The sequence below is a fragment of the Drosophila simulans genome, chromosome 3L (assembly GCF_016746395.2).
Source record: "Drosophila simulans strain w501 chromosome 3L, Prin_Dsim_3.1, whole genome shotgun sequence".
NCBI lineage: Eukaryota > Metazoa > Arthropoda > Insecta > Diptera > Drosophilidae > Drosophila > Drosophila simulans.
In genome coordinates, this window is record NC_052522.2 from 13,842,686 (window position 1) to 13,863,258 (window position 20,573).

Genomic DNA, 20,573 nt, shown 5'->3' on the forward strand with positions numbered 1-20,573 from the left:
TCCTTATGCATATCCTTTCAATATCTTCTTCTGCTTAATTTGCCAAAATAAGGAAATAGCGCAAGAGGATATAAGTTCGCAGCGTTTTAATGCAAACATACACGATTAGCACGCTCTGCATTGTTAGTTCTTAAATATTGTGTTATTTAATTTGATAAGACGCCAGCATGGTATACGAGGAGCGAAAGAGAAGGGAAATCGATATATTAAATATAAAATGCCGGATCTTTTGTACACATTTACACGACTATATTGAACACTCGAACTATTTTAAATAAAATATTATTAACCCAATAAACTAGCCAAAAACTAAAGTGTGTTTTCCTTTTTTATCTTAACTGATTGATTGCAAATTACTTTTATTACAACATCTTTTTAAATATGGATTAACATTTACTACGAGCTGTTCAATTTATTTAAATAAAAAAATATTTTAAAAGCGGCAGAATCTGTTCTCATGTAAATTTGAAAAACGGTTATGGTAACTGCTGGGAACAGTTGTAAAGGGCCATCTCTAATCAGCTGTCTTACCTGTTGCAAGTATCGGCTCAGCTGATGGCTCCCATCTCTAATAAAGCAAAAGTAAATTCCGCAGAGAGCAGAAGTTTAGTGCGAAAATGATTTAAAACGGGAAGGAGCGTACTAAATTTACACACGCCCACGACCAGAATGTTCAAACGCACTTTTAAGGTGGTCTATCGGCCCATCAGGAGCAACTTTGTGCTGCTGCCGGATCAGTACTACGGCGTCGTTTCGACCTATGTAAGTGTCCAAAGGTCTACGCTCCCTCCATTCAGATTAGATACGCCAAAGATTAATCCGGTAAACCATTCTGATTAGGACACGGGCTGCCTGAGCTTGCAGTACAATGGTCGGACGCACTACGCCTCCTGGGCGCCACAAAAGGGCGGCGGCGGCATCAAAGACACCGAGATTGGGATCAATGCCAGAGCGGCCAAGGAGATCGGTAAGCCATTACTTAACGGCCGGATGTGCATCGGTTGCCAATGTGCCGTAATATTGGACTCCGGCCATCTGCCCCGTACCTCGTACACTAGCCGCACCCACTTACCCTTTCTTGCCGTAGGTCTGCACGAGAATGATCTGGTCAAGTGTGCGCTCATCGCTGACGTTCTCAACCTGCGCAGCGTCCACGTTACCCCCGTCTCGTCCAAGGACTGGGAGATCATTGTGAGTGACTGTTTCGCCTGCTTGGCGGCGTGGCCAGCGATCAGCGGTCAGCTTAAAAATAGACAAGTCCGTTTATATCGGATTAGCATTTGGCGCGGACGTGCGCTTGGTCTTTATTTATACTGCCATTGCTTGGCCGGCATTGCCATTGACCCGCTGAATTGATTGGATTAAATTAACCAATTAATTAACCTTTAATCAGATTTCCCCTTTGAGGGACTCAATTCATATTCTTGCTTGTATTAATATGAAAACACACGTTTTTGCAGGAACTTAGCACTGAAAAGATATCGGGCAGTGTGCTGGAACAAACTCGCATAGTGAATTCAACCCAGATCCTTATTGTTTGGATTAATAAGTCGATGCAAGTGGCGCTGACAGTGGGTAAATATTTGCCATCAATGAAATGTCGTTTGTATTAATTTGGAAACCATTTTGTTAGATCGTCTGAAGCCGCACATGAACTACGGGAGAATAGATCACAATACGGAACTCGTGGTGGCGCCCAATCTGTACAAGGGTCTGACCAATGGAACTTCAAATGGTGTTATAGAGGAGAACGCTAAACTCTCTAGGAGTAAAACTACTGCCCAGGTCAATGATGAGCTGACTGAAAAGCCAACGCCGTTGACCCATTCCTCTACGGTGTCCAATGTGAAAAATACTATTCAGCGTAACAAGCGCCAGGATCGCATGGAGCGTCTTAAGAAGGATCTGCGCCGCGAAAGCTCGCGCAGCTTCGAATTCCGTGTGATTCGAGGTCTATGGCGGGAGCAGGCCCAGGAGTCGGATGTCTTTGTGAACGGAAAGCATCTACCTGAGTTCTTTGACCTGGATCTATTCTATTGCATGCATACCGCAGGCGACAAGGATTACTATGTGAGAGTGCGCACAGTAGAAGACGATATTCAGGACGATCTACCAGAAACCATTCATCCATCGATCGAACTAAATGCCAATCTTATGAAGTTGCTGGGTATCAAGGAATTGGAACGAGTCGTTCTAAAGCCTAAAACTACCGTAGTAAACTTTGTAGAAAAAATTGAGCTATTTGCCAACAAGAAGACGCACTACAAAATCATGGAGAATGCATTTAAGCGGTTTGTAATAGAGAGAACTCAGCACAAGCCGATGCTCTTCAACCAGGAGGAGGTGGTACGGCTGGAGGACGACTTACTGGTTACTGTTGGAATTTTACCAGAACACTTTCGTTATTGCGTGGTGGACGCGCAGTTTCTGAAGGAGTCTAAGATCTACGCAGCAGATCTGGTGCGTCCGGTTGGCGACATTATTAAGGAGGAGACGCCTCCGACATCGCCACTAAGTGTTCAGGATCTCATCCAGTTACCGGAGTACGATAAGATTGTGGATCAGGTAGTTCAGGAATTGCGAATGAATCTGTGCCTCAGTGCTGACAATTCCGTCATGCGTCAATGCAATGTCCTGCTCGCCGGTGCCTCGGGAACGGGTAAAACCGTTCTTGTGGAGCGCATTCTGGACCAGCTGTCACGCAAGCCGGATTATTGTTACTTCGAGTTCTTCCACGGCTCGCGAAGCAAAGGCCGCAAGACGGAGTCCATCCAAAAAGACCTTCGCAACATTTTTACCAGCTGTCTGCAGCATGCCCCCGCCATTGTTGTGCTAGAAAACTTGGATGTGCTGGCCCATGCTGCTGGAGAGCAGTCCAGTCAGGATGGAGAGTACTACAATCGCATGGCGGACACTGTGTATCAGTTGATTGTTCAGTATACCACGAACAACGCTATTGCAGTAATCGCCACCGTCAACGAGTTGCAGACCCTAAACAAGCGATTGAGCTCACCAAGGGGAAGACATGTTTTCCAAACTGTTGCTCGTCTGCCCAGTTTGGAACGAGCGGATCGAGAGATAATCCTTCGAGAGCTGTGCAGCCATATCAATGTAGCCAAGGACCTGGATCTTGTTAAGTTCTCCAACCTCACGGAGGGCTACCGAAAATGTGATCTTGTCCAGTTCGTGGAGCGTGCAATATTTTATGCTTATCGCATAAGTGAGTAGTTTGAAATGTTGATAAGCAACTGTATTTTATCATGATAAATTATCTTATTTCCAGGCAAGACCCAGCCTCTTTTGACCAATGATCAGCTTATTGAGTCCTTGGAGCACACAAACTCGTACTGCCTGCAGGGCATTCAGAGTAATCAAAAGACTGGCAGTGATGCGGAAGCCAATGAAATGCGCGTCGAGGAGTTGCCTGGCCTGGAGTCAGTTGTGGGAGTTCTAGAGGAGGTTCTTATGTGGCCATCAAGGGTAAGCTTTAAACAAAATATATGTTTTTTCTATAATTTAATAAATCATTAATTTCTTGCAGTATCCAACCATTTTTAACGCCTCTCCACTGCGAAATCAGGCCGGAGTACTTCTATATGGGCCACCAGGAACAGGTAAGACTTATCTGGTCTCTCAGTTGGCCACATCGTGGAACCTGCGCATCATTTCCGTCAAGGGTCCTGAGTTGCTTGCCAAATACATTGGTCAAAGCGAGGAAAATGTTCGAAACCTGTTCAATCGAGCTCGCAGTGCCCGACCATGTGTGCTTTTCTTCGACGAGTTCGACAGCTTGGCGCCGAAGCGTGGTCACGATTCCACGGGGGTCACCGATCGAGTGGTAAATCAGTTGCTCACAGAACTGGATGGCGTTGAAGGACTGCAGGGAGTTACCGTGATAGCAGCTACCTCCAGACCGGAACTGCTGGATCCCGCGCTCCTTCGATCCGGTCGCATTGATCGCTTGGTGGAGTGTCCTTTGCCGGATGCTCCGGCCAGAGTTCGTATATTTGAAGCACTCAGTTCAACCCTAAGCCTGGATGAGTGCGTGGACTTCGATTGGTTTGCGGGAAAAACTCCAAACTACACTGGCGCCGATATCCAGAGCATCCTGACTTCGGCGAACATGGCGGCGGTTAAGGAGGCGCTAGCTCAATTCGGACACGAGGTGAGCTGGAAATTCTTTTCACCGGAAACAATCGTGGGTTATGCTAGCACTCACCCTTTTCTTTCATTTTTTAATTTATCTCATCCTGATTTCAAATGTAACTTAAATGTAAAGACTTTTTTACGTGATTGTTCTATAAATCAAAAGTGAAATCTATGCTACTTCCGGCAACAAGGATTAGTCACGTAGTTCTTAGACTCTGGCAATAGTGTAAAATAACATTTGTTTCTTATTGCTTTCCCAGAAACTACCAAAGAAAATCTCGTTGAAGCAGAAGCACCTGATTGAGTCGTTCCAAACGACTCGTCCTTCGCTCAGCGCCTCCGATGTGGCCAAATATCACAAAACGTACGTAACAATGTCTTCTTTGTTCTTCTGTATCTTACCTTTTTAATTATCTCTTGGTAGGTATGCTCGCTTTACCAACAAGGAGAAGACTTCTAGGGAGTTCGTAGCCAAGCGTGCGACCTTGGCTTAAAGACAAAGACTTATAAGCTTAGCATTATTATTATTTTAAATTGTATTTTGCATACTTGTACATTTGGAATATTTTGTTGGAAGACGCAAGTCTTGGTTAGTATATAATTCATAATTCTTCTTGTTGAAAAATAAAAACCGAATTTCTTTTAATGGTTAGTTCGTATAAATCCATATACCACTCCGGAAAGTTAAATTGAAAGAATTATAATGTACATATAAAAAAACAGAAAGAGATGTTCAAATTTAAAAAGCAATATCTTGCGCATGCTGACCTCGGTAAACATGGGTGCTGTTAAGGAGGCACCGACCAAATGAAGACATCAGGTGAGTTGGTTATTAATTCACCGGAAATTGTGTTTAGCTATACCAAGTTCTTGGTAGCTAGTTTGGATGATAGTAAGCCCATCCCTACCGTATTTTCCAACTGTTTCGCATTTGTTCCCATAGCCCCTAACAAGTGCATCGAAAATGCATTTAACTATTTTTGGGTAGATTACGTGCCCGGCATCTGGATCAGGATTTTGGCCTATGCGGGAGCTAGCTAGCTGCTGCCATGCCACATGCAGCAACTGAGATTTTTGGATATCAGTCACGTAACGGATATTTCCTTATTGATATGCGATTACCGCGCATGCGCACGTACTGCACACCACTAAGACAATGGACACATTTTCTTTTGCATAAATTAAGCCGCCAAGCAAACAAACAGGGAGGGGGGAACCCGAAGGCCAGATAATAAAGAATTTCAACGAGTCGAAGCCACCGCAAACATGCTTAGAATAAAACCAACAAGAACCTAGCAGAAGCAGCAGCAGCCACACAGCAATAAAAAGAAAGGAAACCGCTCAGGAAAACTACCAGCGAAAACAATTGCAACATGCGGGAGGGAGACCACCTCGATCAGGTAGCCATAGCCGGTCCGAACCCATCCCATTCCATCCGAAGACCCTGTGCCCAGGATCCTAGCAAACATTACCGCACGGAACCACAGATACCCACGATACCCACTCGTTTCGTATCGGATCGGATTGGATCGGTTCGGTTCGATCGGCACGTTCGGAACGTTCGTATCGTACCGCGTAAAAGTTTCTTCCGTTTCGATCGTTACTTTCAGTTGTTTGCGCACATTCAAGCCAATCGGTTGGCTCCGCTCGATTCCTTCCACAAACTTTACGGATTACGGTTAGTGCAACGGAAGTGGGCCCCCACCCCCGCCCCAACACATATTTCTTTTCATTTATGCCTGGTAAAAGGAAATAAAAGTTGGCAACGAAGCGGAAATGCAAGGCGCCTTCCACTGCCCCCTTGCCGAGTCTTAAGATTTTTATCCAAGCCCCAACCGCGATTGACAGCCGAATAAACATAGTGACAATGTTTTTTTGCAATCTTATTTGCCTTCCCCGGCTCCTCGAAAATAAAAGACAAAGAACGTGATTTTTTGGTCAAAGATTTTTGGGGTTGTGGCATGGCAGAAAAGAATTGTGTTCCCACTGCAAACTGACAAGCAGCAGTGAAGCCAAAATAAAGCAGAAAATAATTTAAGAGTGAATCGTTTCAGCAGTAAAATAAATACAAATCCTGTGCAGTCAGAAGATCATAAACAACAGATAAATAAAAACAAAAAGTCTGCAAAGTAACCAAATGTTAAAAATAAAATTTTAAGTGAGACAAAGAAACGAGATAAAACTGATTCATACATAATTAAATAAACGCCAATGAAATAAATAAGAAAATAAAATTAAAGTGATGTCAATTGTATGAATGAATAATTTATCGCTTGATCCAAACATTCCTTTTACATTAGGTCAATGTTTGCCAAAAGAAAATAAATACGGAGTTAATACCCAGGGTTCCAAATAAAGAACTTATTCTATTCTCGAAATAGATGGATTGACCAAGTTGAAAAATCAAATCGTTCATGCATTAGATTTATCCGCTCGATAATAATTCACAAGATAAAAAGGTGTGAGCTAAACGGTTTTGGCCATGTGCGCTTGTGGCTTAAAATCGAATCGAATAATATTGAATGAATGACGGACTGAGAAAAAAAAATTAAATAAGATAAGCAATAATACATACTTCAAATACAGCGATCGACTCGTATTTGGCAACAAATGAGAAAAAAAGGAATTGAATAAATTAAAACCTGCGACGCGTGTGCATACATACATAAATCGGGCCTGAAGTCAAACGGCTAGCGGCAATATCGGCTAAAACAACAACAACAATTACTGGCAGCACTAGCACCATATTAACAACAACAATGACAATCGCAACGGTTGTCGCAAGCCTTACAAACAATAAAATACTTTTCATTAAACAGCACAGTGGTCAAAACGATTTTATAAAAAATAAAAATATTTTAATATACTGAAAGATATAAATACGTATAAAATTTAAAAATATTATCAATATTTTGCTAAACTTAGTTTACATTTTCTACAAAGCTTACATTTGCACACAAGTTTGTGAATTTACCCTATCATCATTAATCATTGAACTAAAAATTGTTTATTTTTATTTGGCAAACATTTGGCGAACCCAAGTAGATGGAATAACTGCTGTTCTATACGCTTTTTGTGATTATACAAAATTTTAATTTTGAAATAATTATCTGCTATTAGATTTTCGAGCGGTGTAATTCAGTGTTTAAAATATAACTTTAATATAAATATACCTTTTAATTGATTAAAATGCTGAGCTCATATTGCACAGAGAATTTGAATGTTAATTAGTTGCTATTTCAGATTTTTGCGAATCATTTGGGTATTTCTCGATTTGCTGTTGCAATTCTCTAGCACCTTGTCTGTTTGCTTAGTAAGTGCAAGTATCGTAAATGGAAATAACAGAAAAGTGTGACACCACTGTAGCAATTGATTTCAACAAATAGCTAAGTGATTTTCTAACTGTTCGGCATTTTGTTGAATGGAAATCGAGGAGCTCAGGCCGCAGCAACAAAAGCATTTGGCGAACGTCGAATATAGACAAGTTATAATGGAGATCCCCTTCGGTAGTGGGTGGCGAGGAGTGTGTCCGGCAATTTGGTGGCTTCGACCACGTCTTCGAGCTCATTACGGAGGCAGGGCACACAGTCTTCGTTTGTTTCAGCTGCTTCTCCTTTGGATTTTTGCATATTGGTGCGGACAGACTTGACTTGGCTGTGTGCCGTGTTGGCAATAAAATATTAAACAATAATAATAAATAAATAAAATGACACAGAGCGGGAACTAAGGGAGGGGCAAAAAGTGAAGCGGAGATTTGGCAATATTTATTGATCCACTTATACAGCTGCGGTCAAAAGAATAGTGGAACAGATGCCTGTATTCCAGTAGCGAATAGTTAATAATATTTGTATTCATCACTTCTTAAATCTAGTTAAATTAATCAAAGTTCTAAAGTTTAATTTTTTAAGAATAATATATCATTCAAGGCAATGTTTTTACCATAACTTAATTCATATATTTAATCCTTTCCTTTAGCTGGAGAACGCTCGATTTGAAATCGAGGAACTCGAATGAAGATACCCACAGGAAGTGATATTATTTTGAACGTAACTGTAATCCATATGTACACGATCGTGCCCATCCAGATACGAGATCTTGGTGGCTGTTGAACTCAAGAGAATCCACTTGAACCATGGCAAAAGTGCGGATCACGCTGCTGATGATCATTGCGATCGTCTCTGCCGCTGCAGACCTGGGCTGCGATTATGGCCATCATCGTTGCTACATCGATGTTACTGTGGAAAACAGTGCCCGCCAGCGCCACCTGCTCTCCGACATGGACATCACGCTGCAGTGCGTCCGACCCATGTCCAAATGGTTCTATGAGGATAAGTTTCAACTGAGGGCTACCCTTCTGCGACTTGAACGAGCACAGTCCGGAAATTCTGGGAACTACGGCTGCCTGGATAGTCAGAACAGATGGTACAATATTTCCCTGGTTATTGGCCATAAGGAACCAGTTGGCAATGATATCGCCAGCTTTGTCAAGTTGGAAGATGCACCGGCCATCCCGGAGTCAGATCTCTTTTTCCAGCCCCTGAATGAGAGTCGCTCCCTGAAGTTGCTGCAACCCCTACCCAAAACCGTCCAACGGACCGCAGGTGGCCTTTTTCAGTTGAACTGCAGTCCCATGGATCCGGATGCAAAGGGTGTTAATATATCCTGGCTGCACAATGATACTCAAATCCTTGGTGGACGTGGGCGCATTAAGCTAAAAAGGTGGTCATTAACAGTGGGGCAACTGCAGCCGGAGGATGCTGGAAGCTATCACTGTGAGCTGTGCGTGGAACAGGACTGCCAAAGGAGTAATCCAACCCAATTGGAGGTGATAAGCAGAAAGCACACGGTGCCCATTCTAAAACCCGGATATCCTCGCAATGCCAGCATTCCCCTCGGGGACAATGTGGGCATTGAATGCCTACTGGAGGACTCTGCCCTGGAGCCGAAGATCACGTGGCTACATAAGGGGAATGCGGACAACATCGATGATCTCTTGACGCGTTTAAGAGAGCAGTCCCAGCTACCGGTGGATGTTACCCGATTGATTACCCGAATGGATGAACCGCAGGTACTTCGCCTTGGAAACGTCCTGATGGAGGATGGCGGGTGGTACATATGCATAGCCGAGAACCAGGTTGGACGCACTGTGGCCGCCTCCTATGTGGATCTTTACAGTCCTTCAGACACTACCACGGTTCGCATGAGCACTACTACCACCGTGGCCAGCCCAATACCCACTGCATCCACCGGAGAGGACACCGATGAGGACGTGGAGAATCCAGCGGCGGACGCATCAGGCGGCGTTGGTCCACCTGTGTTCAGAAAAGAACTGAAACGATTGCAGCACTCATTATCGGGAAATACTGTCAATCTAGCCTGTCCAGTGTACGGCAAAGCGAACATCACCTGGACGAAGGACAAGAAGCCGCTAAACCGTCAACTCGGCGTCTATGTGCAAAAGAACTGGACACTGCGCTTCGTGGAGGCCACCAGCGAGGATTCTGGACTATACAACTGTAAGGTATGCAATGCGTGGGGCTGCATCCAGTTTGACTTCAGTGTCCAAATAAACGATCGCACGAGATCCGCACCAATAATCGTGGTGCCGCAAAACCAGACGGTGAAAGTCAATGGCAGCTTGGTGATGAAGTGCACCGTCTACTCTGATCTGCATCCTACAGTCAGCTGGAAAAGGGTTGTCCTCAAGAATGCCTCCTTGGACGGCCTTACGTCTGTGGAAATCCAGAACCTCAACTTCACCGTGACGAACGACTCCGTAGTTTTAACGCTTCGAAATGTGACCTTTGACCAGGAGGGCTGGTACACCTGTTTGGCCTCAAGTGGCCTGGGAAGCAGCAACTCCAGTGTTTACCTTAGGGTAGTGAGTCCTCTGCCACCTTTGGAGATCTACACTCTGCTGCACGCCCATCCTCTCGGATTCACCTTGGCCGCTGTTACTATAGTGGCTTTGTTCCTTTTGGGCAGTGCTTTCATAACGTTCATGCTGCGCCGGCTAAGGAGGGAGAAGCTCCTGAAGCTCCGCATCGAAACGGTTCATCAGTGGACTAAAAAGGTGATTATATACCGACCGGGTGGAGAAGAAGGAAGTGGCTGCAGCTCCGGCGATCTTCAGATGCCAGTGATAAGGATTGAGAAGCAGAGAACAACCGTTTCCACAACGGGAACTGGCGGTACTGATCCCGCCCAGGGCTTCAATGAGTATGAGTTCCCGCTGGACTCAAACTGGGAGATTCCAAGGCAGCATCTTAGCTTGGGCTCCATTTTGGGTGAGGGCGCCTTTGGACGCGTAGTGATGGCGGAAGCGGAGGGTCTCCCCAGGAGTCCACAACTGGCCGAAACCATCGTGGCCGTCAAGATGGTCAAGGAGGAGCACACGGATACGGACATGGCCAGTTTGGTGCGTGAAATGGAGGTAATGAAAATGATTGGCAAGCACATAAACATCATCAATCTGCTGGGCTGCTGCAGCCAGGGAGGTCCTCTGTGGGTGATCGTGGAGTATGCTCCACACGGAAACCTCAAGGACTTCCTCAAGCAGAATCGACCGGGTGCTCCACAGCGACGGAGTGACAGTGATGGCTATCTAGATGACAAGCCACTGATTTCGACTCAACATCTTGGCGAAAAGGAGCTCACCAAGTTCGCATTTCAAATCGCTCGAGGAATGGAGTACCTTGCTTCAAGACGGGTAAGTCCATCCAAGAATGTCTCTTCAAAGATACTTATTACTCACACTCTTTCAGTGCATTCATCGCGATTTGGCTGCCCGTAATGTCCTTGTAAGCGATGGATACGTTATGAAGATCGCCGATTTTGGGCTGGCGAGGGATATCCAAGATACGGAGTACTACCGGAAAAATACCAATGGACGGTTGCCCATTAAATGGATGGCGCCCGAGTCGCTGCAGGAGAAGAAGTACGACTCACAGAGCGACGTCTGGAGCTATGGTGTTCTGCTGTGGGAGATCATGACCTATGGGGATCAACCATACCCGCACATACTGTCCGCCGAGGAGCTCTACAGCTACCTGATTACGGGTCAGCGCATGGAGAAGCCGGCGAAGTGCTCCCTGAACATTTACGTGGTAATGCGACAGTGCTGGCACTTTGAGTCCTGTGCTCGACCCACGTTCGCGGAGCTGGTGGAGAGTTTCGATGGGATCCTGCAGCAGGCTAGTAGCAATCCGAACGATGCCTATCTGGACCTTTCGATGCCCATGCTGGAGACGCCGCCCTCATCGGGGGATGAGGATGATGGCTCCGACACCGAAACATTCCGGGAAACGTCCCCGCTTAGATATCAGTACACCTATAAGTTTAATTAGTCCGTAGTATAAGGAGACCAAAAAGAATTCCAACGAGTCAATCAGATCCCATCGAAGCATCGCCAAACATCATTTCATCCCAGAAAGTGCCAAAGAAAAGATCGCAGAAGCAGAAACATCAGAACAAGTTTTTCAAAATACCACGAAAGTTAAGCTCTAATCTTCGCATTGTTTTAATTGGTGTATTTAATAAATAATAAATCCGATATCCAATGCTACAAGAACTACGCGATTTTGGCTTAATCACAAAGACTTAACTTGCACTTAGCAATCTCATTCTTTAGTTGTACAAAGTTCATATGTATCTTTGTATGTCTACAATGTTTTGTTCTGGGTCTTTGGGCTTCATTTATTTCATAGTGTTTCTTGTTGAACCAATAAAAACGAATTTGTTTTACTGTATCTATTATAGTTTATTTAGTCCGTTTTAAAAATGTTCGATGTAATATGGATACAAAATAGATTAAAGGTGATTTAAGATAAATGCCTTTCCGATTACTTATATTTAATTTAACCTTTTAAAAAAATAGACTTTTGCTCACCACGAATAATGCTCACTTTCTACCAAGTACCGCTCATAATCAAACGCAGAGATAACCAAGTTCAGTGTGTTTTATATGAAAACAAAACAAAATACCAAGCTAACTTTGGCAATCCCAAGCTTATATACTCTTGCAGTTTTTATATATTCATAGGAAAAAGAACACTTTATGATAAAAAACCACGAATCTATGATATCTTATTTTATACCCCGGAATAGATAGAAGATTTTCGGGAAAGTTGCATGCATGTATACTAGTTTATGTTGAAGCGGAAATGGAAATCAATGTTCCCTTAGTAAGGGTATAAAACAAAGCAATCGCATTTGAGAATATATGCAGAAGTCAATTCATGTCACCGATCAGTCTGCGTCAAAATGTTAAGATTAACGTTTGTTTGCCTTTGTTTTCTCGTTCTTAAGGACAGAACAGAAAGTTTTGGCAGTCCTTGGAAGTATTTCGGGTCATCAAATATAGAAGTGAATTATAATCAGAGGCAAGCTCGTCAGTATTTCCTCCTGAATTTGCTCATTCAAGTGCATAAACCTTTGCTACACGAGGAACTCATTACGATGGGTAGCCAATTTAACGATGATCCTGAGAGCTATAAGGAAGTAAGTTTCAAGAAATAACATCAAAAATTTGACTATATAATAATAATTTTCTCTCATAGGGAACCTGGAGATATATTAAAGACTTTCAAGAGCGAGTGCATCAGAATCGAGTTCCGGGTCCTTTTGTCATATTAAATCAGCTCGATGAGGAAATGCCCTTGAATTTGTTGGGAATCTATCGTTTTTTGACCATGGCTGTGGATTGGGCATCCTTCCAGCAAAATGCTTGCTTTGCCAGGATACACTTTCATCCTCTGCTATTTGTAAACGCCCTCCAGATGGCAGTGGAGGAAAGGGAGGACACCAAAGACCTTCGGATGCCAGCCATGTATGAGGTGCTGCCTCAGCTCTATTTCGAAAAAGAGGTGATCCTGACGGCACAGGAAGTGACTTGGAACCAATTGACCCCTATTAGGTTGGTGACACCGAAACGAAGGTGGATGGATATCCTTTTGGCGTACCGAAACCCCAAGCAACCTTGGATGGAAGAGGAGCCTATTCCAACCGAACCCCTAATCATTGATAATGCACGAAAAGTGGCTTATCTCAGCCTCGACTTGGAACTGAACTCACACTGGAACAGCCTGATAAATCGTCTGATCATTTCCATTGAAGAAGGAAAGGAAAGAGCGAATGAACCTATTATTATAGATGGCGATCGGTTGGTAGCATTTCGTGGTTCCTTCGATGAAGTCAACTACAAAAATCAAATGGCATTGGGATCCCATTTTCATAACACGAAATTATATTTATACAATCTGCATCAGTTTGTGGCAGCTGTGACTATGGAAGATTTGGCAACAGGCCAAAAATCTACGGATCTTATCTATCCGCCGCTGATGACAACCGGTGGTGTATCCTACAAAGGAACATCCTTGAATATCGAAGCTGTCAGAGGCATTCTAGATTTGACAATAGAGAATTTAAAGGATCAAATTGAAATGGCTGTGAAACATAATAACCATGCTCTGGATAATCTATCTATAGCGGGTGGAATAATAGGTAATAACTACCTTCATATATGTCGCCAATTAAGCCTGGCTGTCAATGGACATGGAATAAATCAACCTAGTATGTTGGGCTCGGCTACGTCCAATCTTAGAGATCCCATCTACCGCTCGCTCTTATATCGGATATATGATTTGTTGAAGAGTTATGAAAATGAGAATATATATCCAGATGAAGGAGGTAGAGATCTCCCAAAAATAGTTGATATTCAAGTTAGTCGCCTGGTAACCTTTGAAGAAAACATGACCACAGATCTCATCAATCTAATTGACCAGCAACTGCTTTTGTCCCATCGCAATAATTTACAATTCCTGCGTCGTAATCTTGTGGCAAGACAACTTCGTCTTAATCATGATCCATTTAGTATTGGCCTGAATATAGTTGCTCCAGAGGATCTGATTGTTGAGGCGAGGATGTATTTAACTCTACCGAATCAATTAAGACCGCGTTTACACCTGGATAGCTTTAAGTGTTCTCTAAAGAGGGGCTTAAATCACTTTGAACGCCAATTTCCAACAGCCATTCCGAAACCCACTCTAGGTGAGCTCTATGAGGCCGACTACCCATCAACAGATGTGACCACTTCCAACCGATTCCCGCCACATCTTCAATTACCGAGGGGGACTGGAGTCGGACTCAAATTGCAATTACTCGTGGAACTTACCGAATGGAATGACCTGGAGTCGGAGTTCGGTGGGGCGTCTGTCACGGTCCTGGCCAAAACCCTGAAGGATGTGATAATCTTTCATAACCAGGCCTAAAACTATTATGCGATAATGTATGCTAAGTGCCTAAACTTCTTAATTGAATGCTCGCTAGTTGAAACACATACGTTTCAATGTTGGAGTGGGTTTCATATCAATATTGTTTTCAAAGCACGCACACACACGGAATTAAAGCAGGGGGCCTGAAAATTTCATTTTGTCTAAAATATTAATATATAAATATAGAATATAAAGTTTAATTTTTGGTATAAAAGTAAACATAAAATAATACTAATAAAGTTAATCAATTAATTATTGATCAACATGTATTTTATATTGAATTGCATTAAATCGAAGTTTGATTACTTCATTAAAAGATAATATATATATTTAACTTTCCTACTTGGTCGCAGATAATTTTCTTGGCAAACACAAGCACACAGATTTTTGGTATCCTTTCTGTGGAAAATCATATAAATGACTGACAAAATGGAACACAAAATGGAATGGGAATCCTGCCGCCCCAAAACAGAAACTTGAAAACGAAGGAAAACGGTTTATTATACGAATGCGATGACAACAAAAAGGCATAATAGTAAAATTAAATGTGTCTATTATGCCAGGCCAATACAATGCATACATAAAACCACACTCAAACCTAGCAAAACCGAAAGCTATACAATCTCGAATACACTAAGAAAAATTGGAATGGTGTTTTTTAATATAACAAAAGAAATCATAATTGTATATTCCAGTCTATTAAAGAACTCGGGAATGAGAGAAATGAAAATACTAAATAAATTTAAGTAGTAAATAATACTCACTTACTTCAATTTAGTTCCTTGAAACTGAACTTATGCTTTAACTTGAGGAAGATATCTTAAACATTATATTTTAATCTAAATCTTAAAAATGTACTTATAGTGTTTGCATAACTAGTTTTTTTGCGTGCATGCGATGGCAACATTTGGCAGGCAAGAAACGTTTAAGGAAGGATGTGTTGCTTAGACGGGTGCGAAGTGTTTGAAGTGGTGGAGGATGTGGAAGTGGATGTGGATGTGGCTGGTTTGTCACTGGCACATTCGCATAAAAACAAATGCACACAATACGACCACCAACAATCCCATTCAATTCCCCTAACAAAAAGCAGAGAAAAGAGAGACAGGAATCGTCATCAAGGAGAAGTCGTCATCTGTGGGTCCAGGCCGGGAAATGGAGTCCTGGGCGTGTTTGTTCCTAGATAAGCGCAGTAATATGCACGTATTTTACGCCAACTTACACACAGCCCCGCCCACCAAATCACACCAACCCACCCAACTCAACCCAACTCAACTCAACCACCACCTCCCCATTTCGCGGCGAAGTTTCTAAGAATGCGCAAATTTAAATGCGAATTGTTTTCACTTTGTTGCCAGCAACGTTTTGCCTAATTGACTTTGTGTGTGAGTGCGAGATTTTTTTCTACCCATAGCTCCAAAAATATAATAAACGAAAAAAAAAGATTATCTGAATAGACGACAATCAGCATTCGTTTTTCTTGGCCTTTCTTTTCATTCTGTTAGCGCCTAATTTGCCTGTGGTTTATAAGGAAAAAATAAACGAAATCCTCTTTCCAAAATCCCCGCAATTAAAAAAAAAACGAAAAGTTGTTTCACACTTTGGGGCTTATTAATTTTTCAATTGTTGGGACTAAATTGGGTTCTGGGGTTTGGGGATAAAGCTTAGCTGAATGCTTTTGAATCTTTGCTGACCCCACAAGGGAAGATATTAAAATGTATTTAAAATATACTGTCATTTTATTTAAGGTTCCTAAAATCCTAATGATTGTTTTTAGTTTCTTTTTCATTTGAAATTTAATGTAAATTTAATTTTCTTCCTTAAAATATATTACAAATATATGATATTGAATTTGTCATTAGTGTATGTTGTTAATTATGTAAGCAATATGACTCTATGACTTTTTTTTAACATTCCTTCTGCTATGAAAGTGAAATTCAACTTTAAGGCATTTTCATGATAGGCATCTCCATGCTGACCATTTTCATTCTTCTGGGATTCCTTGGGTATTGTATTTCATTTCCGTTTGCTTTATTATTTGTGGCTGTCCGACTTTGACTCCAATTCCGATTCCAGTGGATGTTCACGCCCCCATTCTGTTGTTGTGTCCGCTGCCCCTTTTTTTTATAACACCATCACCGTCTTGGCCTTCATTCCTTGGCGTTTTGTAGAGTGGTCGAGGTGGAGCACAAGAACAACGTCAACGACGATGGCAACTTCCTGCTATCGTGCTAATTTCCGTTCCTTTATCTTGACACAATGGTGCGCATTAAAAGCACGTTGGGGATGGGGGCTTTGGCCAAGGGAGGACCAACTTCATAGCTAAGGGCGGTTTACGTATATATGGAAAGAAGTGCGGGACATCCCCCAAATCAGATGCAGCTATGACCGCTGCGCTTTATTTCCGCCACATTCTAAGTGGGGATGTACTTGGCACAGAATATGGCGTTGTCATATACTGATGAAAAAATAATCTTTTTATAAAGAAATATAATTCAATATTGTGGAATATGTTTTAATTTTATGTGGTGACAGCTTAAATCCAATCATCTTTAAAAAATTGCAATTTTACTTAATAAATATTAAACAGGAAATTAATTAAAATTTTACTATGAATAAGTTGTATTTATACATTTCTGAGCTGATAGCAAACACGCACAGTATTATTATTATTATATTATATTATATTATTATATTATTATTATTATCAATTAATTCAAATCTTGTATCTACATTATCCAAAATAACCCCCTCAAAAGCCTTTTCCCCACATAATTGTGTGTGGCTTTATTAGCCGCCATTTTTGTTTTGTCAACTCAACATTAAGACCCCAAATGAAGGAGCCATTCGAATTGGACTGATAGACCCCCACTTTTGGGGTGGCTTTAGGAGGTCCTGAGCTCTCTTTCCTTCTCTTTCCATGACTTTCTGTCCCATTCTATGGCTCCGCAGGAGGACAAAAATTTGCATTCAGCAACATGAAGAAAATATTGATAAATGCCCGCCATTAAACGCGATTAACAATTTGAATTATGTGGCAAAGCCAAATTTTATTGCCAACACAAACAGCGACAACAAAAATTCTATGGCCAAACAAATGGCATCATTATTAAAGTATATATGTATGTGTATGTGCATATATGCCTACACCGAACGTAATTTCCATAGATTATTTAAGCGCGGAGTAGACGCGTATTTAAAACAACATTTTGGCTGATTTGTATTTTTTTTTGTTTAGATAGGCACGTTCAAAATTCGTGAATGCAATTTCGCGGCAGCGAAAATGATTGGCAATTGTTTGGGTTACCATTCAGGTCCACTTCTCGGCAACAAAAGCCTTTGGTGACTTAATGCAATTTTAGTCTAAACAGTTGCCATCAAAATTTTCAATGAATTGCATCAATTGCCGGTCCATTGTTGGCGTTCCCTCAATTCGAATATTTTTTTTCCGACCGCCGCCCTTCTTGTTGCTCTGTTTGCAATCGAGTGGGCGTGGCGCACTGCACACGACCAAATAGAGTGGGCGGTGGGTGGTTGGGCGGCCAAGGGCGGCTTGGGTAATAAAATAATTGCAACGCACGTGTCAAAAATATTCAAAAAGGCTTAAGAGGGATTGTACTTGGTAGCGGGTTTTCGGTGGAGGGATTTTCTGCTCCTGCATTGCAGCATGAAATGGTTTTCCTTTCTGTGAACCGTTCATATTTGTATTATTTCTTTTCCTTTTTTATGTTTTGTCCAACTGATTGCATAAATTGTTGTGGAATTTTATCAAGTTGACGGACAAGTCCTTTCATAAAGGGTGAGTGCGTCGTTGGGTGAGTGTGGATAGATTGTGAGGACTTTTGGCCACAAGTGGACTTTGCGGTGGAAGTGTATTGTTTAAACAAAATACTAGGAAATATTCGTTTTTATTTACGTGAATGTGATTTTCTAACCATCCCTTTTCTTAACAAATGATATATTATTAAGTAAATAAATATTCATTTCATTTTAGATTAGGCGCATAAATTAAACAAATTATTTATTATTATTATAAAAAGTGAGTGCTGAAACAGGTCACATTTTTAATAAGTTTTAAACATTACTATTTATTATTTATTCCTAATTACTGTGAAATTACAGGAAAGAGTATGCAATCTGCGTATATAGGAAAAAACAACAAGATAGTGCCTTTTTTGTGTGCGTGTCGACGGCTTGGAATTTGTTTTGATTTGCAACAAATTTGCTTCAGCATTGTGAGTATTTCTGTGTCTCTGGCCAGAGCGTTTTATTGCTTTTTACTGTCGCCTCTGGGTTCCAGCAAAACTGGGGTGGTGAGATATAGGGGATAAGGCAGAGCGGATTGGCCGGGTTGGGGTGTCCTCGGGCCGGGCATTGTTTACATTGTTGTGGTGTGAATAGCAAATAAGCCGCAACCAATTCGAGGCAAATCCCATTTTTATAGCATACTTTGCCGCATCTCTATTTACCCCTAACGTCCTCCATAAATTCATTCTAATTGCAGCGCGTACATGGCGAACGCAGCAAAAATGGTTTTGCCACATTTTCACACCTCATTAGTTGGCCAAATCGCAGCCAGCTGGTCTGGGCAAAAAAGTACACGTAATGTATAAAAAGTAACCATTTATAGAAATTCTGGGCGAAATGCAGTTACCGCTGCAATCTGTGGCCACAAAATCAATTTGCGTTTAAAATATATCCAAACGATAAGGAAAATGGAAAAGTGCGGGAATAGAAATTAAATGGCTTTCGTGTCTGTGGCTGCAAATTGATTGATTTTGCTGTGACAGCAACGGTAACAGTAATTGAAAATATTTTGCGTTAACTATTAGTTTGCCATTGGAACATGTCACGTCAAAGTGGGAATATAGCTCTCCCCAAATCAGGCTCCATACCTGTGTCCGTATCCCTTCCGGTTCTCGTAATCTCTCCACCATCTCACAGGATCCGGATCTTCCTGTTATGCTGCGATTAAATTGATTGTTGAGTTACGAACACTGGCTACCGTACATTTTAACTACTATATATATTTAAGATATTTAAAAATATAGTTGAAAATTGTAGTTATACTTACTATATTAACTTTAATAGTTCCAAGTCGAATTTTTCTTTGTTTTTAAATTCTCAAGTGCATAGGGACTATCAGCCTTTCGTAATGATTTAATAAAATAAAAAAGAGATTTATATTTCGTATTAAATATGCCTTGTCTTCAAAGATCTGTCAACAACCTTGCTACCCTAGATTCTGGTGGGTATTAAAATGTCCTGTGCGCTTCTGTGTAAACATTTTTTTAATCCCACTTGAAGGAAAGCCTCCAGTAAGAACTCCTTTCCCTTCTGCGTTTATCAACCAATGCGCCAAAGCGTGTCAGTTAAGATGGAATATAGTGGGTGAGCAGGGGGCCTTAAAATGTTGAGGTGGGTGTCCTTTCAATCATACAAAAGCCGGCGAAGAGAAAAAATCCTTTTGACAATGCAACGCATGACGGTATTTTCTTTTCGACGGTCCCACGTTTTTTTTTCTTTCCTCCATCATTTTAATTCACAAACAAATTGAATAGACCAGTGAGAGCGAGAAGAATACAAGACGATTGCCACGTAGCTATAGATCTTACCTATACAGAATAGACGTTTATATTCAGAATACATTTTTCAGAAGCAATTGGCATGGCTATCCTTCGCAGGGGCGTAGGCAAAGTTAATCTAAAGGGGGCTGTATATGATTTTAAAGCTTACATTTAATTCTCATCTGTGATCCTTTGAATGATGTATTTAGTATATGCTAATAATATAATGACAAAAAGTATACAAGCATATATAAAAGTTAAAAATAATATTACATTGTAAATGAGCCCCTAAAACCCCTATCTACGCCACTGACAGTACCACGCCCCCTTCCACGCCCTGCTCCATTAGCCTTTGTGTGTGTGTTTTGGTTGTCGCGCGTATATCACATTTCCGTTTGTTAGCAATTTTTTGTCGTGTACATCTGCATGAATAGCGAAAAGTTTTCTGCTCAACTTGATAGCCTCCCAACCAGCGGCAGCGTGTAAAAATGTTTATTGTACATTTTCCAATGCCTCGATTTTGGAGTGGGAACGAGGGGTTTTGGTCCAAGTTGATTTGGAAACAGCTCACGCCTTCTTTCCGTCCAAT

The 20,573-nt window shown here is 41.7% G+C and overlaps 3 protein-coding genes across 4 annotated transcripts; all 3 read left to right on the forward strand.

Annotated features, from left to right (window-relative positions):
* The first annotated feature begins 543 nt into the window (after nt 1-543).
* LOC6738014 (peroxisome biogenesis protein 1) lies at nt 544-4,795 on the forward strand. The gene is made up of 9 exons (XM_002084793.3): nt 544-762; nt 841-967; nt 1,088-1,191; nt 1,461-1,575; nt 1,634-3,220; nt 3,284-3,480; nt 3,542-4,165; nt 4,410-4,513; nt 4,574-4,795. The coding sequence occupies exons 1-9, from the start codon at nt 670-672 to the stop codon at nt 4,641-4,643; spliced, it is 3,021 nt and encodes a 1,006-aa protein (XP_002084829.1). The 5' UTR covers nt 544-669; the 3' UTR covers nt 4,644-4,795.
* Nucleotides 4,796-4,822: 27 nt separating this feature from the next.
* On the forward strand, nt 4,823-11,611 carry LOC6738015 (fibroblast growth factor receptor homolog 2). Of its 2 annotated transcripts, XM_039293186.2 has the most exons (4): nt 4,835-4,969; nt 5,093-5,827; nt 8,125-10,858; nt 10,914-11,611. In XM_039293186.2, exons 3-4 carry the CDS (start codon nt 8,282-8,284, stop codon nt 11,493-11,495), a joined length of 3,159 nt encoding a protein of 1,052 aa, XP_039149120.1. In that variant the 5' UTR covers nt 4,835-4,969; nt 5,093-5,827; nt 8,125-8,281; the 3' UTR covers nt 11,496-11,611. The 2 variants fall into 2 exon arrangements, with proteins under 2 accessions (XP_039149121.1, XP_039149120.1); XM_039293187.2 differs by lacking the exon at nt 5,093-5,827 and having other exon boundaries at nt 4,823-4,969.
* A 776-nt stretch (nt 11,612-12,387) lies between these two features.
* Nucleotides 12,388-14,931, forward strand: LOC6738017 (arylphorin subunit A4). Its single transcript, XM_002084796.4, has 2 exons — nt 12,388-12,648; nt 12,708-14,931. Exons 1-2 carry the CDS (start codon nt 12,412-12,414, stop codon nt 14,415-14,417), a joined length of 1,947 nt encoding a protein of 648 aa, XP_002084832.2. The 5' UTR covers nt 12,388-12,411; the 3' UTR covers nt 14,418-14,931.
* The last annotated feature ends 5,642 nt before the right edge of the window (nt 14,932-20,573 follow it).

Coding starts and splice junctions, on each gene's coding strand:
- LOC6738014 (XM_002084793.3), top strand. CDS start 670: ATGTTCAAACGCACTTTTAAGGTGGTCTATCGGCCCATCAGGAGCAAC. Junction 763..840: donor ACGGCGTCGTTTCGACCTAT/GTAAGTGTCCAA, acceptor CATTCTGATTAG/GACACGGGCTGCCTGAGCTT. Junction 3,481..3,541: donor TTCTTATGTGGCCATCAAGG/GTAAGCTTTAAA, acceptor AATTTCTTGCAG/TATCCAACCATTTTTAACGC.
- LOC6738015 (XM_039293187.2), top strand. CDS start 8,282: ATGGCAAAAGTGCGGATCACGCTGCTGATGATCATTGCGATCGTCTCT. Junction 10,859..10,913: donor AGTACCTTGCTTCAAGACGG/GTAAGTCCATCC, acceptor ACACTCTTTCAG/TGCATTCATCGCGATTTGGC.
- LOC6738017 (XM_002084796.4), top strand. CDS start 12,412: ATGTTAAGATTAACGTTTGTTTGCCTTTGTTTTCTCGTTCTTAAGGAC. Junction 12,649..12,707: donor ATCCTGAGAGCTATAAGGAA/GTAAGTTTCAAG, acceptor TTTCTCTCATAG/GGAACCTGGAGATATATTAA.